Genomic DNA, 15163 nt, shown 5'->3' with positions numbered 1-15163 from the left:
AAAACATCAGGATTTTAGAACAGTGTCTGTTGTCCAAACTATAGTAAAGCTTCATTTCTCGCTCAGTAGTGGAGAGATTATGAGTAAGTTGGGTGTACCACACGATACTTTCACGGTACCTTTGACACAGGGTGTTCTGACTTACCCTCTCAGCAGCCTTTTATAGAATGCCCACTTCTTCATGTCCTTGTCAGTGTTAGATTTTAGCAGTCTTTTTCCTTAGTGTCAGTATAGTAGGAGAGAATAGTAGTATTCTTTAAATAACATTTATGAGTGAGGTTGAGCATCTTTTTAATATGCTAATTGGTAGTTTGTATTTTTCCTTACACTTGACCATTTTTCTGTTGAATCATTGGGTTTCTTCTTAATATCCATTGTAATTACAATTAAAATGTTAAAGGTTTTCCTGTCAATTTTTTTGTAGGTTTTATTTTCTAGCTATAATATTTTCCTAAAGGAGGCTGGTAAAAGACATGTACATATAAAAGACACATATGCATAGTGTAAATGTACTTTCATTTACACTAAGCCATTGATGTTCCTTGTAAAGAAATAGTAACACAAAAATTTATTGAAATACAAGGGAATGAGAACATGTCTGTGTGTTCTCTACATAGAAGAGAACTAAGAAGCCATTTTCTGTAATTCACCCTTGATCTATTCCATATAGATACAGATTATTTTCCTCCGCTATAACTAATGTGATGTGAATCTTACCACAAGGAAGAAAAGGCAGAGCCCCGAGAGAAAGTATAGCTGCTTCCTCTTGTTTTCTACGTGGTACACCACGACTGCTTTGTTTCTCACTAACCTGAAAGTTATGTTCCTCTTCTTTTTCCTTTGGCCTGCTTCTTCATCCCTGCCTAATTTCCTAAGGTTTTAATGATTTGTAAGCGTGGTCCCTTTTCCCTTTCTCTTTAACTTGTATATGTTTTTGCAAGTCTGGGTCGTCTAAGTTTATAAATAGAGAATTCAGGGTGCAGCTGTCCGTGCAAAATGAAACAAGTAGTTAACTTTTTGAGTTGTTTAGGAAAGAGAAAGGGATCATACTTCTCTTATTTTTATTTTGGTAAGCACATTCAGTAGAATTTATTTCTAATGATTTCCTTATTTCTGAATATTTAAGGATGAACCATTTGAAAACTGTGGTTACGGAAAATCTGGAGGGAAATAAGTACATCACTCATATAGATCTGCGGGACAATCAACTGTCTGACTTAGATCTTAGCTCCTTGTGTAGCTTGGAGCAGCTGCACTGTGAACGGAACCAGCTGCGAGAGCTGACGCTCAGTGGCTTCTCCCTCCGAACTCTCTACGCCAGTTCCAACAGTGAGTTCTCCATCCAGCCTCCTGTTTTTTCTCATGTAGATCTTGTCTGAGTTTTTTCTTTTTATATATATATTTTTTCCTCTTTTATTAAGATTTTATTTTTTTATTTTCAAAGATTTTATTTATTTATTTGACAGAGAGATTGAGAGGGGACAAGCAGGGGGAGCCTCAGGCAGAGGGAGAAGTAGACTCTCCACTGAGCAGGGAGCCCATGCGGGACTCCATCTCAGGACCCCAGGATCATGACCCAAGCTGAAAGCAAGTGCTTGACTGACTGAGCCACCCAGGCCTTCCAAGATTTTATTTATTTATTTGACAGAGAGAGTCACAGCGAAAGAGGGAGCACAAGAGGGAGCGTGGGAGAGGGAGAAGCAGGCTGCCCGCTGAGCAGGGAGCCCAACATGGGACTTGATCTCGGGATTTGGGAACTAGGACTCAAGCCAAAGGTAGATGCTAATGACTGAGCCACCCAGGCACCCCTCATCTGAGTTTTCTAAGAACAGTGGCATCTGTGCTGTTGCTCAACCACTCTGCAAAAGTGTAGTTTGAGGTTCGTGGAGACCAACTTTGTCTTTTAAGTTTGCTGTCAACACTTAAGTGGTTGAGATATGCATAAAAAGGCATTGCAGGATACTTGGATATTCACTAAGGAAGTATAATGGGCATTTTGCAAAATAACGAGGGGTAGGAAGGTGGGCAAGCATGTTCAAAATAGAGTATCAATAATAGGCTAGAAAAAGTGTTGACAAACTACAGCTCAGGGGCTAGATCTGGCCACCACCTGTTTCTATAAGGGCCCACAAGGAAGTGGGTTTATACATTTTTTAGTGGCAGGGTTAAGAGATCAAAAGAGTAATTTTGATTTGGAAGGTTCTATGAAATTCAAATCTCAGTGAATAGACTTTGGTTGGAACATGTCCACTGTCAATTTGTTTACAGGTTACTGGTCTCACGAGACAGAGGCAGAATGAAGTTGCTGTAAGAGAGACCGGCGTGCCTGCAAAGCCTAAAATATTTGTCACAGGCTTAGCCCTTTACTTTTGCCCATCTCTAGTCTAAAACTTTGTGCTGCTTCAATTCTAGAATGAGAAGCCACTCACTTCAATAGTGATTTTTTTTTTTTAAGATTTTATTTATTTATTTGAGAGAGAGACAGTGAGAGAGAGCATGAGCAAGGAGAAGGTCAGAGGGAGAAGCAGACTCCGCATGGAGCTGGGAGCCCGATGTGGGACTCGATCCCGGGACTCCAGGATCATGACCCGAGCCAAAGGCAGTCGTCCAACCAACTGAGCCACCCAGGCGCCCCTTCAATAGTGATTTGCTCCAGGAATATTTTTAGGTGTAAAAGACCCTGTATTTGTTGGGGCCATTCTTTTTATGGAGTTTTCTTTACCAAGGAAATTATAATTACTTTTTCTGTACTAAGGAAGGGATGGGGAAAATGTTGAGTATCACTAAGTGTCAAAGAGTGCAAATTTTGATAATGCCATTGTATACTCAACAAATTAAAAAAAAAATACTGCGAAGTGCTTTGAAGATGTGGAGAAGCAGCTCTCACACACTGTCAGTGAGAGAGTCATTTGGTAAAACCCCTTGGGAGAGCAATTAGACAGTGTTAAAAGAAGTCAAAGATGCGTGTAGCCCATATTCTGACAGTTTCTCCATTTGGGATATCTCCCAGAAGTCCTCACATGTGCATAAGGTGATGTTCCTTACGATGAAAAAAAAAAGTAAGAAAAAAACTATGACTATTGATAGGAAGACATATTTATACAATAGAATGTTGCACAGCAATGGAAATGAATGCCCTGAAGCTCTCTGTGTTAATCTGGGCAAATCTTAGAAACGTTATTTGAGGGGGAGAAAGAAAAGCATAATTACATGTATATCAAGATAGTTGTTATCAGATTTTCAGACACACAGAAATGTTGTTTCCTTAGCTATATGTATGCCATAACAGTATGGCATAAAAGTACCCGTAGGAGAGAGAAAAATCCTATTCAAAATGATGTTTACCTCTTGGTATGTGCAGTATTTTAATTCTTTGAAAAGTCTGTATATAAGGCAGAATGTGAAGATTCATTAAAAACTGGATAGTGGGTGGATGACTGTTCATTATTCTCCTTTCTGAATTTCTAAAATACATTTTTAGGATAAAAGATAAGGACTTCTCTTTTCATTTCCTTTATCATGCTAGAGAAGTTTCAAATTGTAGCTTAGATTAATAGCTTAGCTCCAAACAGTGTCACAGCTGATGAGTGTCCACTTGTGCTGTTTATAGATATTACTGTGAGATGATAGTCTGTCTTTTGTCATGTAAATACTTGTTTTCAGGCCCGTTCTGTATTCTCATTTTATGTAGAGAATCTGAAAGAGTGTCCCTGCTGGAAAAGGACTCATTGATGTACACCCTGTCTTAGGGACTGATTTTTCTCTCACGGTGCCCTACTAAATGTGGCTTGCTTGAAGTTAGCAACTTAAGGAACTTAAGGAACCCTTAAGTTCTACAACCTGGAAGAATTTATACCAACACTTGGCAGTTCTGATGCCTCAAAAGTAAAGAACTCAGCTTTGCAAAAGAGGTTATCCAAGTTACCTTAGGAAAAGGAAAAGGCACTCAGCCTCCCTGGCCATCACGGATATGCAAATTGAAACCCCAGCGTGACACCGCTGCTCACCTACCAGAGTGACTAGAACAGAAAAGACTGAAAATGCCAGCATCTGCTGTTGTGGGTGTAAATCAGTGCAACCGCTTTGGAAAACCAAAGAATTGTCTACTCTCTCTCTTGCTCTCCTATCTTATACCAGCATAAATGCTGGTATGTCTGTGTCCACAAAAGACATGGACAAAAATGTTCATGGAAGCAGTATTCATAATTTCATAGTGACCCCAAACTGTAAAAGATTTCAATGCCTACCAGCTCTAAAATGGTTAAATAAATTGTGGTATACTTACATAAAAAATTTGATATGGCCGTGAGAATGCGTGAACTACAGCCGTATGTTGTAATAGCACCAAATCTCCCAGTCACGGTGTGGAGGAAATAAAGCCAGACAGAAAATTATGCAGACTGTGTGTATTTATATGGATACGTAAAAATGATCTGTGGTATTTGGAGTCAGGGTAGGGTTGCCCAGCTGGGGAGTGACCGCAGCTGGGGTCTTGCAGGCAGCTGGTAAGGTGCTGGTTCTCGATCTGGGTACTGGTTACCCATTGGGTTCTGTTTGTAAAAATTCATTGATCTATACACTTAAGATTGTTGCAGTTTACTGTATTTATGTTTTACTTTAAAAGTTAAAATATTGCCAGTAAAAATCCAATTATTAATTTTTTTTTTTTAAGTTTAAGAGCTAAGTAGTCACTGTTGACATTTAACAACTGTCTGAGCTAATGTGAATTCAGACCAGTACATAGGATCCTTCTATTAGTTGTTTTATTTGGTTTTCAGATCAGGTTCAGGTAGTCAAAGTTAGTCATTGCAAGTTACCCAGGTTTTTGCCTTCAGTCCATCTCAGTAGATGACATCAGTTTTCTCCCTGATGATCTCACGGAGCCACTTTGCCCTTGTTTACTCTCAGTTACTTTCTTCTTTGGAGAGTGTCACTAACACCTGTTTGTTTTTTTATTAGGGCTGACAGCAGTGAATGTCTATCCAGTACCCAGTCAACTCACTTCTCTAGAACTTTCCCGGTGAGTGTGTCTCATGAGAGTGGTGCTTGTTTGATTCTTAATGTTTAAGAGATAGATGTGAATACTTTGGTGGTTTTGAGGTATAAGAGATCTAAGTACATGGAAATTTGGATAGCCTGGAGAAGGGAGAATGGATGAGAGGAGGAATACTTTTAATTGCCATACCGTCTATTTCAAGGGAAGGTCCTCTTGAAACGGAAAGGTGCCTGTGAATTATTCTTAAAGTCGGGGAATTTAGAATGAGGTGCAAACAAAGAAGATCTTTTATCTTCGTGGCAATGATTTCCTTTTTGCTGATTGAAATCAGATAATTCTTGGTTTTTAGTGACTTATTTTAAAATTTTTCTTCTCTTAATTATTTGGTATTCTTATGACTCATGTTGGTCTGATGGTCAGAGAAGTATTAATTATATATTAATTATATTTTATTGATGGGAGAGAACAAATATAACTGAGGTATGCTTCCTTCCCTTCATTTTTAACACTGTTGGGCATTCAGGATTCAGTGGTTGAGTTTTATGGTCTGGTGGAGAGTTTGACAACCAAACAGACAATTACAGGGTAGCTTCTTAAATGCTGTGATCATGGAATGATAGAGCAGGTAGAAGGTGGACGGGGTCCTATCTGGTTAGTGTCAAAGATTAAATGAGATACTAAATGCAGAAGATTTGTATGGTGCCTGGCACAAGATAGTCTTTCAGGAAATAGTAACTCTTAGAGCCAGGTTTCTTTTTGTTGTTACTTTGTTACCATTATTATTAATCTGTTGTTCTAGATTCCTTTCCATCCCCTTCTTTTTGTCATATCTTCTCAGCAAAACCGCAGCATGGGTCAATACTAAGATTTACCTTCTCCTCCGGGCTTGATCATTGTTAAAGAAAATCATACGGACATCACTGTAAAGTCACAGTTTCCAACCTCAGCTGGAGCTGATCAGTCTTTTCTCTTGTCGGGTCCTTCCAGTGTCCTGGGCATCTGCTCCACATGGCTTGGCTTCCCTCCGCTGCTCTGCCCCCCTTCTCCTGTGCTCCAGAGCTTAGCTCCTCACTGGATTGGGAAAATCGAGATCATCTTAGGCAGTCTCCCTCAGCTTCCTCCCACCTTGCTTGAAGGCATGGAGATTGACATCCATTCTCCATTTCTTTCCTCTGTTCGAGTCCAGGCCGGCCTCTCGGCCCCGGCCAGCAGCCGCTCCCCTGCTCCACACCGGACTCTGTGAGTCACCACTTCCTCCCCTCTCGTGTGTGGTCATGGTCTTCCCTCTTCTCCATCCACTCACACTCACACCTCTTCTGTCTTAAAAAACACAGCTACTTGCAGCCCCTCTAGGTCTTAACCTAATTCTTCGCATTCCCTTTTTGTCCAAATTTCTCAGTAAGTATGTTCATTTGTTGGCTCAGTTTCCTCGGTTCCCATTCGTTTACCCGTCACAGCTTGCTTTCAGCCTTCTCATATGGAACTTCTTTATGTCGACACTGTCATTCCTGCTCTCTTTTCTTCAAGCCTGCTTTTTCCTCAGCTGGCTAATACAACCAGATTTTTTTCATGCAGCTTCGACCCCTCCTGTCTCCTGCGCACTCTTCTTCCTCAGCCAGCCTTTTACAGGTTCCTTATTCTGGGTCTGCCTTTGCCTGCTACATTCTCATGCGACAGAGTCTCATTTACTCCATGAGTTCAGCTACACTTGGTGTCAGCATCACCTAGATTGCCTGTCCGGCCCCTTCCAGCCTCAGACCCATGTGTCCAGTTGCGCATTAGGGATTTTTGCCTGCCCGTCTACAAGTACTTCACACATGTGCCAAGTGAAACTCCTTATTCATTCCTCCAACCCTAGCTTAGCTTGTCGTCTTATGTCTGCTTCAGCTTTTGGGATTATCATAAGATAGTCCTATCAGATGGACACCACTTGCAACTTATATTTCCAACCTCTTTTGGAGCCTACCAGTCCTTTCTCGGGATATGATTTTTCTCCCTAGATGAAAAGCCTGAAAATCATTGTTTATTCTTCTGCTCTACTCCCATGTCTAATTCATCTCCCAGTTGCTTTGATTTTTGTCTCTTAGATATTTCTGGAATCCCTCCCCTCCTTTCCTTTTGTCTTATCACCCACTTGGGCCCATACCATGTCTTGTCTGGAAATCTGTAGCAGCTTCCTTTTACTAAAAAAAAGCACCTCAGCCAGACCTCGGAGTAGCCACAGGGTGAGCTCTTGAAGGTACAACACGGACTGTGTCTTCCTACTGCTTACAGACCCTTCAGTGATCCTCCTGTCCCTGCAGGATAAAGTCACCATCTTCTAGACATGATTTACATCTCTCCAGCTTGTTTCCTCCCCCTTGGCTCCATATTTGCTGCTCTGGCCTCACCAGACTGCTGATTATTCCTCACCTGCACCATGCCCTTTCTTTTCTTCTTGCTTCTCTACCTCATGTTGTCACCTCTTGCTTAGTATGTCTTTGTCATCTTGGGTCAATGTACAACATTCTTCAGATTCTAACCCGATGTCATGTGTCTTGGGGGAGCTGGCCCTGATCCACGTCGGGCAGAGTGCTCCCTTCGCTTGGCTGCTGTAGCACTATCTGCTTCTTTCTGCCTCATGATGTGATCTGTCCATCAGTAGATTCTTTGAGCCTTTGCGAAGCTAAGTATCATCTGAACATAGAATTCCTTGTGCTGACTATCTGCTGGGTGGCCTGGACTCACATTGTAAATGACTTGAAGCTTCTGCCACCACTTACCTTCTGTGCCCACTTCCTCACCTGTGTATTCACTTGGTTCATTTTCTCTACAGTTTTCCTTTTCTTCTCCTCCAGTCGTTTATGACCTGTGCAAATCCTACTCATCTTTGAAAGTTTGTTTAGAATGCCACTGATTTCATTGTCTTACCTTCGCCCATCTCTCTACTCTGTGCTTTCCTTGGTGCTCAGAGCCTCGGTGTCTTCTTTGAGCGGGTAGCATAATTGATGGAATAGAATACATGTTCATGTGTTTGTCTCTCTCTTCCTATCAACAGCATTCGTTGAGCGCCTTCCATATTCCAGGTGGCGCGCTAGGGATGCTTTGGGGAGAGTGCTTCTGCCCTCAAGGCACTCACAGGCTGGTTAACAGATATATTACAGACTAGTGAAATGAGTTCCACTTGTCATCTTCAGCGATGCCTTTTAATTATTTTCTCTAGAAACCTGCTAGAGTGTGTCCCTGACTGGGCCTGTGAAGCAAAGAAGATGGAAATATTAGATGTGAGCTATAATCTTCTGACAGAGGTTCCCTTGAGGTACGTGTGTTTGTACGCATCTGTAATTCTTTCCTAGGTTTGGGTTGCCCTTTTTCTTTTTTTAAGATTTTATTTATTTATTTGAGAGAGAGACAGAAGGGGAGGGGCAGAGGGAGAAGCAGATTCCCCAAGCAGCGTACTCGACTTGGGACTCCCTCCCAGGACCCTGGGAGCACAACCAGAGCCAAAGTCAGACACTTAATCGACTGAGCCACCCAGATGACCCTTGGGTTGCCTTTCAAAGGTTTTTCATTCTTTTTTGTTGTTGTTGTTAAATATTGAGTACTTGCTGAGTGCAGGGCATTGTGAAGTGTGGTAAGGAATACAGTGATGGCTAATGCACAGTGTTGGCTTGCATGGAACTGGTAAGTGGATAGTTGGGGTGACTTGTGCACAGATAACTGTGATAAAATTAACAGGAGTTATTGGCATAGATCAGGGACTTGATTATGATAATAGATCATTTGTATTGGATAAGTTATTAGGAGCTGAGTAATATTCTAAGATTAGTAATATTAGTAATATTCTAATATTAATAATATTTTTATTATTTTATTAATCCTTTAACCATGTTATTAGATAGACACTTATTCTCATCTCACAAATGAGGGAATGAGGGCCTGCAGCGGTTCGGTAACTTGCCCAAGGTCACACTTGACGAGGAAATGATGGGAGCTGACATTTGAGTGTAGTTGTTCATATTCTGAAGCCCTCACTCTTCATCATTACACTGTATGAATCAAATGTTTTAGAAATTCACAACTTTCAATGGTTAGAGAATTTTTCACGAGAGATTTGCATATTCAGGACGACCTTTTTACAAGATGGTAAGATTTCTGTACGTGGAGAGGGAAAGGAGGAGATACTAGGGATGAGGGAATGGAATATTCAGAAGCACTGAGGTGTAAAATATGTAGTTGTACCTAGTGGAGTCTTTAAAATAAACTAGAGGCTTGCAGCATAGTAGGTGTGAATGCAGCCTTTGGACTCAGACCTTAGTTCTAGTCCCGACGATACGATTTCCCACATTCAGTGTGAGATCTTTGGGAAATTGAAGTCCCTTAATCCTTCTGAACTTAATAGTTAAATTGGCTTGGCACATTTTAAACTCTAAATAAGTAGTAGTTTTTGTTATAATAAATGTTTTTATTTATTACATTCAGTTACAGTTGACCCTTGTACAGTGTGGAGGTTATGGGTTCTGGACCCCGCATAGTTGAAAATCCACATGTAACTTTTGACTCCCCACCCCCCCCCAAAAATCAGAGCCTACTGTTGACCAGAACCCTTACTGATCACATAAACAGTTGTGTTTTGTATGTTATATGTATCTTATACTCTATTCTTAAAATAAGCTAGAGAAAAGAAAACCTCATTAAAGAAAATCATGAGGAATAGAAAATACATTTACAGTACTCTGTTGCCTTTATTTAAAAAAATCTGCACATAAATGGACCTCTGCAATTCAAATCCATGTCGTTCAAGAATAAACTGTGTGTTAATAAACTCACTGAATTTTGGTGCTGTCTGGACTTAAAATATAAATCAATTTATTCTAGATATTGCTTTTGTTTGTTTGTTTAGATCTGTATTGTTTGCTTTCATTAAGTCACCTTTTTCCAAAATGACCTTATAATGACTTGCTGGTAGGTGGTGGGTAAGCATATGCTCGTGGCCGTCCTTTTGGCTCAGGTGCTTGCCAGTGAGGAGACTGTCTAGAATAGGCACCTATTAGTTTACTGATTTCAGGGAGATGGCCAACGGTATACTCAGAAACTGTGATTTAAGAAAGATTTTCATTTGTTTCTTTGTACTGTTGCCCTTAGAATCCTTAGTAGCTTGAGTCTCAGAAAGCTAATGGTGGGGCACAACCAGGTGCAGAGCCTCCCGGTGCTGGCGGAGCACATCCCTTTGGAGGCGCTGGATATTCAGCATAACCTGCTCACCAGGCTGCCAGATACGCTCTTCTCCAAGGCCTTAAAGTAAGTGCCACAGCGTTTATTGAAAAGAGAGTCATCAAAACAAACAGTATTGAATTGTCATTGGCGTGACCTTTGGAACTCTATTTACAGTGTTTGCTGGTAGGTGGTGGGTAAGCATATGTGGTCCAACTAGAGGTAGGGATTGACTTATATGAGTAATTTATAGGAAATGAAACATGGGATGTAGTCTTTTTTAACTCAAGAGTTGAAATAACCATCAAATGGTGAAGAAGTTTTAGTGTTGCAAACAATTTCAAGCAGCTTGGGAAATTTCAAACAGGCTTTCATCTCCGAAAATGAATACATTTATGACCTCTTAAAGAAAAATTACAGCATTCTGATAAAGCTTTCTTGGGCAATTTTCAGCTTTTGCATATGGGAGAAAAGAACAGATCAGTAAAGTTAATTTAGTTTTTGCTTCTTGCTTTACCAAGCGATCATCAAGTTATATTCTTAATGTGCAGTGCTTTTTTACTAGCTACCTTGAAAACTGTGCATTTAAAGGTAACTTTGTTCCAAAAGTTGTTTTTTTGTGTTTTCATTGTAAATTAACAAGTAGATAGTGTGTCTTCATATTACTTCCTGTAATCAGGTTTATTTTATGCATATGTTACCATTAAGTGAAAACTCGTTTTAATTATAGTCTTCTGCTTTATTGTCTTCAGTTTAGAGATCGAGAAAACAGAGATGAGCATTAGTAATTTAACATAAAGCTATATAGGATACGTATGAAAAGCGTTTAGCTCACAAGTGTCTGGCTTACTCTTTGGCAGTTTATGTATTTCTAAATGTATAATATATTTGTTTGGATTTTCGTCAAAAAAAATCTTTGGAAATTCTATAAAATATTTGAGGGTATTTTCTTTTTGGAAAGGTTATATGGGATTTTACTGCAGTAACATTTAACTTGTTAATTAATAAATATTTGTTAGTAATGCATAACACTGCATTTAGCTCTTTTTTAATTTTAAGATTTTGTTTATTTATTTGACACACAGAGATCACAAGTAGGCAGAGAGGCAGGCGGCGGAGTTGGGGGGGAAGCAGGCTCCCCGCCGAGCAGAGAACCCGATGTGGGGCTCGATCCCAGAACCCTGAGATCGTGACCTGAGCCAAAGGCAGAGGCTTTAACCCACTGAGCCACCCAGGTGCCCGGTCTTTTCTTTTTTAGCAAGAGGAGGAAGGGTAGAGGGAGAGAGAATCTTGAGCAGGCTCTGTGCCCAGCATGGAGCCCATCACAGTGCTTGATCTCACAACCCTGAGATCATGACTTGAGCTAAAATCAAGATGCTTAACTTGACTTGAGTCACCCTCTTTTTTTTTTTTTTTTTAAGATTTTATTATTAAGGAATTTCTGTACCCAATGTGGGATTAAACCCACAACCCCAATATCAAGAGTCAGATGCTTAACTGACTGAGCCACCCAGGTGCCCTCTTTGTTGTTGCTGTTGTGATTGTTGTTGTTGTTCAAGTTTTTATTGTTAAGCAATCTACACCTAACATGGGTCTTGAACCCACAGCCCCAGGATCAAGAATCGCACATGCCACAGCCAGCTGGGCGCCCCACTGCATTTAGTTCTTTTTTTTTTTTTCCTCCCCATTGCATTTAGTTCTAATGACAGTCTGAATAAAATTAGTTTACAACCTTAGAATCTGTAGTAAGGAAGCTACTTAGTAGCTATAACAAACTGTCAATGATATTAATTTAATACTAACTCTGCACAGAGCATTTTCGGGACATATAAAGACATACACATATTAACAGTACCCTCAACAGCTAAAAAGCTAATTAGGGATGTGAATCACATAATATGAAGAAGACTTAACACACAACAAGGTTAACAATAATAGCTGTCTTTTATTAAGCATGTTTTGTATATACCAAACACCATGCTAGGCAAATTTTTAAAAATCATACCATATGTTATCTGTTAGATTGGTGGAGATTAAAATGAATTATGATACTCAGTGATGACAAAGGATTGAGCAAACTGACTTTCTTATAGCCTTCTTGTGGAAGGTATAACTTGATAAAGCTTTTTTGGAGCTCAGTTTGACAATGCATATATCCCAAATCTTAAAGTTGAATGTATCTTTTGACCCTATAAATTCTGCTTCTGGGAATATAGCCTAAAGGAATAATTAGATAGGGACACAAAGTTGCTTATTATTGTCTATAATTGCAAATAGGTGCCAACAGCCTATAAGCCCATCATTAGGGGACTGTCAGGGAATTTTCTAAATAAATATGATCCTATTAAAATCAGACCAAAACTTCCCTGAAGGGTGTCTTCACCATTGATAAATTTGTAAACATGAGATTCAACAACACCTTTTCTGTGGACAACAGACAGTAAAAGATGAAACTAGGTTAGAATCAGGCCACTGCAGAAGCCTGGGAACATAAGCAAACCTAAATTCTTTGCTCTCTGCTTGGCTTGCTTGAGTTGAATAAAAGGAACTTTGGTTGGGTGGATAGAATCAATTAGAAAAAAACCCTGGGGGAATTGACTTGTGTCAGAAGTTTGGGAGCAGTGTCCCACAGTGAGATGGGATGATGGTAACAAATAGCCTTAAAGGAAACGGTGATTTCTGTGTGTTGTGTCAGTCTCAGATACTTGAATGCATCTGCGAACAGTCTGGAATCTTTGCCGTCTGCTGGCGCTGGAGAGGAGAGTCTGAGTGCTCTGCAGCTGCTCTATCTGACCAGCAACCTCCTGACAGACCAGTGCGTGCCTGTTCTGGTGGGCCACCCGCACCTGCGGGTCCTGCATCTTGCCAACAACCAGCTACAGACCTTTCCTGCAAGGTGAGCAAGTGCACTCGCTGGTCATTTCAGACACTTAGGGTGAAATCTGGATTTGCCAGTCTACCTTAGCGTTATCGTACTGGAGGCTCTTGCTTTGTGTTGAGCAACTTTCTGGTACTGTGTTTCCACTAGTTGAATGAGAAAATCTGTATCCAGTTGTTAAATATCAGTAACCAGAGAAGTTGTAGATAAAATGCATTTAATTCTTTGTTCTAAGTACTTAATAATGGTCTCAGAATTTTCAACCTATAAAAGTACTGGCCTAAGAAATATATTCTGAAAACAATGTTTTCTTTTCCCTTGTCAGCTCTGTTTTATAATATATTGTTGAGGCCATTAATTTATTCTTTATATATATATAATATATGTACATTATATATAGTATGTCTACTTTATGTCAAGTTCTCCATAAGTACTGGGAAACAGTGGTTAGGTAACAGTCTCTGTCATCATTACAGTAACTTACTGTCAAGCTGGGGACACAGACAAGTAATGGGCAGTTGCAGTACAGTGTAACAAATGCGGGCTGTCAAGATGACACACAGGTAGCTTGCTGCACTGGACAGTGCCTGGGGATGGGGTTGCCCTCCAGGAGGAAGAGATGAATAGTAGTTAACCAGACTCTACCCACAAGAAAACATAACAGAGCTATTTAATGCTGTTAAAGTTTTAAACAGTATCAGTAGAGAAATCAATATTTTCCAAAATATATTTGATTAAAAGATTTTGGAAAATTTGATGCCAGAAGAATCTATACCATGAAAGTCGTCATTAAAGAAATGATGTTTTCTTTTTTTTTTTTTTTAAGAGTTTATTTATTTATTTCACAGAGAGATCACAAGTAGGCAGAGAGGCAGGCAGAGAGAGAGGGGGAAGCAGGCTCCCCGCTGAGCAGAAAGCCTGACGTGGGGCTCGATCCCAGGACCCTGAGATCATGACCTAGGTCAAAGGCAGAGGCTCAACCCATTGAAACACCCAGGTGCCCCCAAAATGATGTTTTCAAAAATGAAGCCAATAGGGAAATGATGTTTGATATAATTTGAGTGAAATTATATGTATCATATAAAATTATGTTTGCTGTAATTTGAAATTATGTTTGATATAATTTGAAAACAAAACTATTTATTTTGATACTCTAATTTTATTTTATAGGTTTTTCTTAGAAATGTAATAAACTTGGGGTGCCTGGGTGGCTCAGTCATTAATGGTCTGCCTTCAGCTCGGGTAATGATCCCAGGGTCCTGGGATTGAGCTCCACACTGGACTCCCTGCCAAGCAGGGAGCATTTCCCTCTCCCACTCCCCCTGCTTGTGTTCCCTCTCTCGCTGTGTCTCTGTCAAATAAATAAATAAGATCCTTTTTAAAAAAAGAGAGAGAAATGTGATAAACTTCAAAAAACTCATAGAGATCATAGTTTTTGTGAATGTTTATGAAATGAGGTATTTGCAGCTTATAAAAGACAAACAGGATGAACTTGATGGCTTCCTAAAAGAATTTGAACAATGGCTTTTTTAAAAAAATTTTTTTATTGTTTATAAACATATATTTTTATCCCCAGGGGTACAGGTCTGTGAATCGCCAGGTTTACACACTTCACAGCACTCACCAAAGCACATACCCTCCCCAATGTCCATAACCCTACCCCCCTCCCCCCAGCAACCCTCAGTTTGTTTCGTGAGATTAAGAGTCACTTATGGTTTGTCTCCCTCCCTATCCCATCTTGTTTCATGGATTCTTCTCCTCCCCACTTAAGCCCCCATGTTGCATCACCACTTCCTCATATCAGGGAGATGAACAATGGCTTTTTAAGTGAAGGCAGAATCTTGGGACACCTGGGTGGCTCAGTCGGTTGAGCATCTTCCTTCAGCTCGGTCATGATCTTGGGGTCCTAGGATCAAGCCTTATGTCCCCCGAGCAGGAAGTCTGGTTCTCTCTCTCTCAAATAAATAAAATCTTAAAAAAAAAAGTGAAGGCAGAATCTTAATTTCAGCATGTGAGAGGCCTCTTGAAATCCTATCAGATTAATTCCACTGGCCTCAGATACGTTCCTGTAAATGGAAACAACAGACCATTGACAA

At 40.1% G+C, this 15163-nt stretch overlaps 1 protein-coding gene across 1 annotated transcript in view; it reads left to right on the top strand.

Annotated features, from left to right (window-relative positions):
- The window catches only part of PHLPP2 (PH domain and leucine rich repeat protein phosphatase 2), a 72001-nt gene that overhangs the window by 43425 nt on the left and 13413 nt on the right, over nt 1–15163 (top strand). The window contains exons 9-13 of the mRNA XM_044255794.1: nt 1127–1329; nt 4960–5020; nt 8199–8294; nt 10121–10276; nt 12885–13085. Of these exons, the coding sequence (XP_044111729.1) occupies nt 1127–1329; nt 4960–5020; nt 8199–8294; nt 10121–10276; nt 12885–13085 (717 nt within the window). The remainder of the gene's footprint in view (nt 1–1126; nt 1330–4959; nt 5021–8198; nt 8295–10120; nt 10277–12884; nt 13086–15163) is intronic.

This window comes from Neovison vison, chromosome 7 (assembly GCF_020171115.1).
Source record: "Neovison vison isolate M4711 chromosome 7, ASM_NN_V1, whole genome shotgun sequence".
NCBI classification, from domain to species: Eukaryota; Metazoa; Chordata; class Mammalia; order Carnivora; family Mustelidae; genus Neogale; species Neogale vison.
Note: the sequence above shows the minus strand (reverse complement) of the source record. Positions and strands in the feature narration are given on the sequence as shown.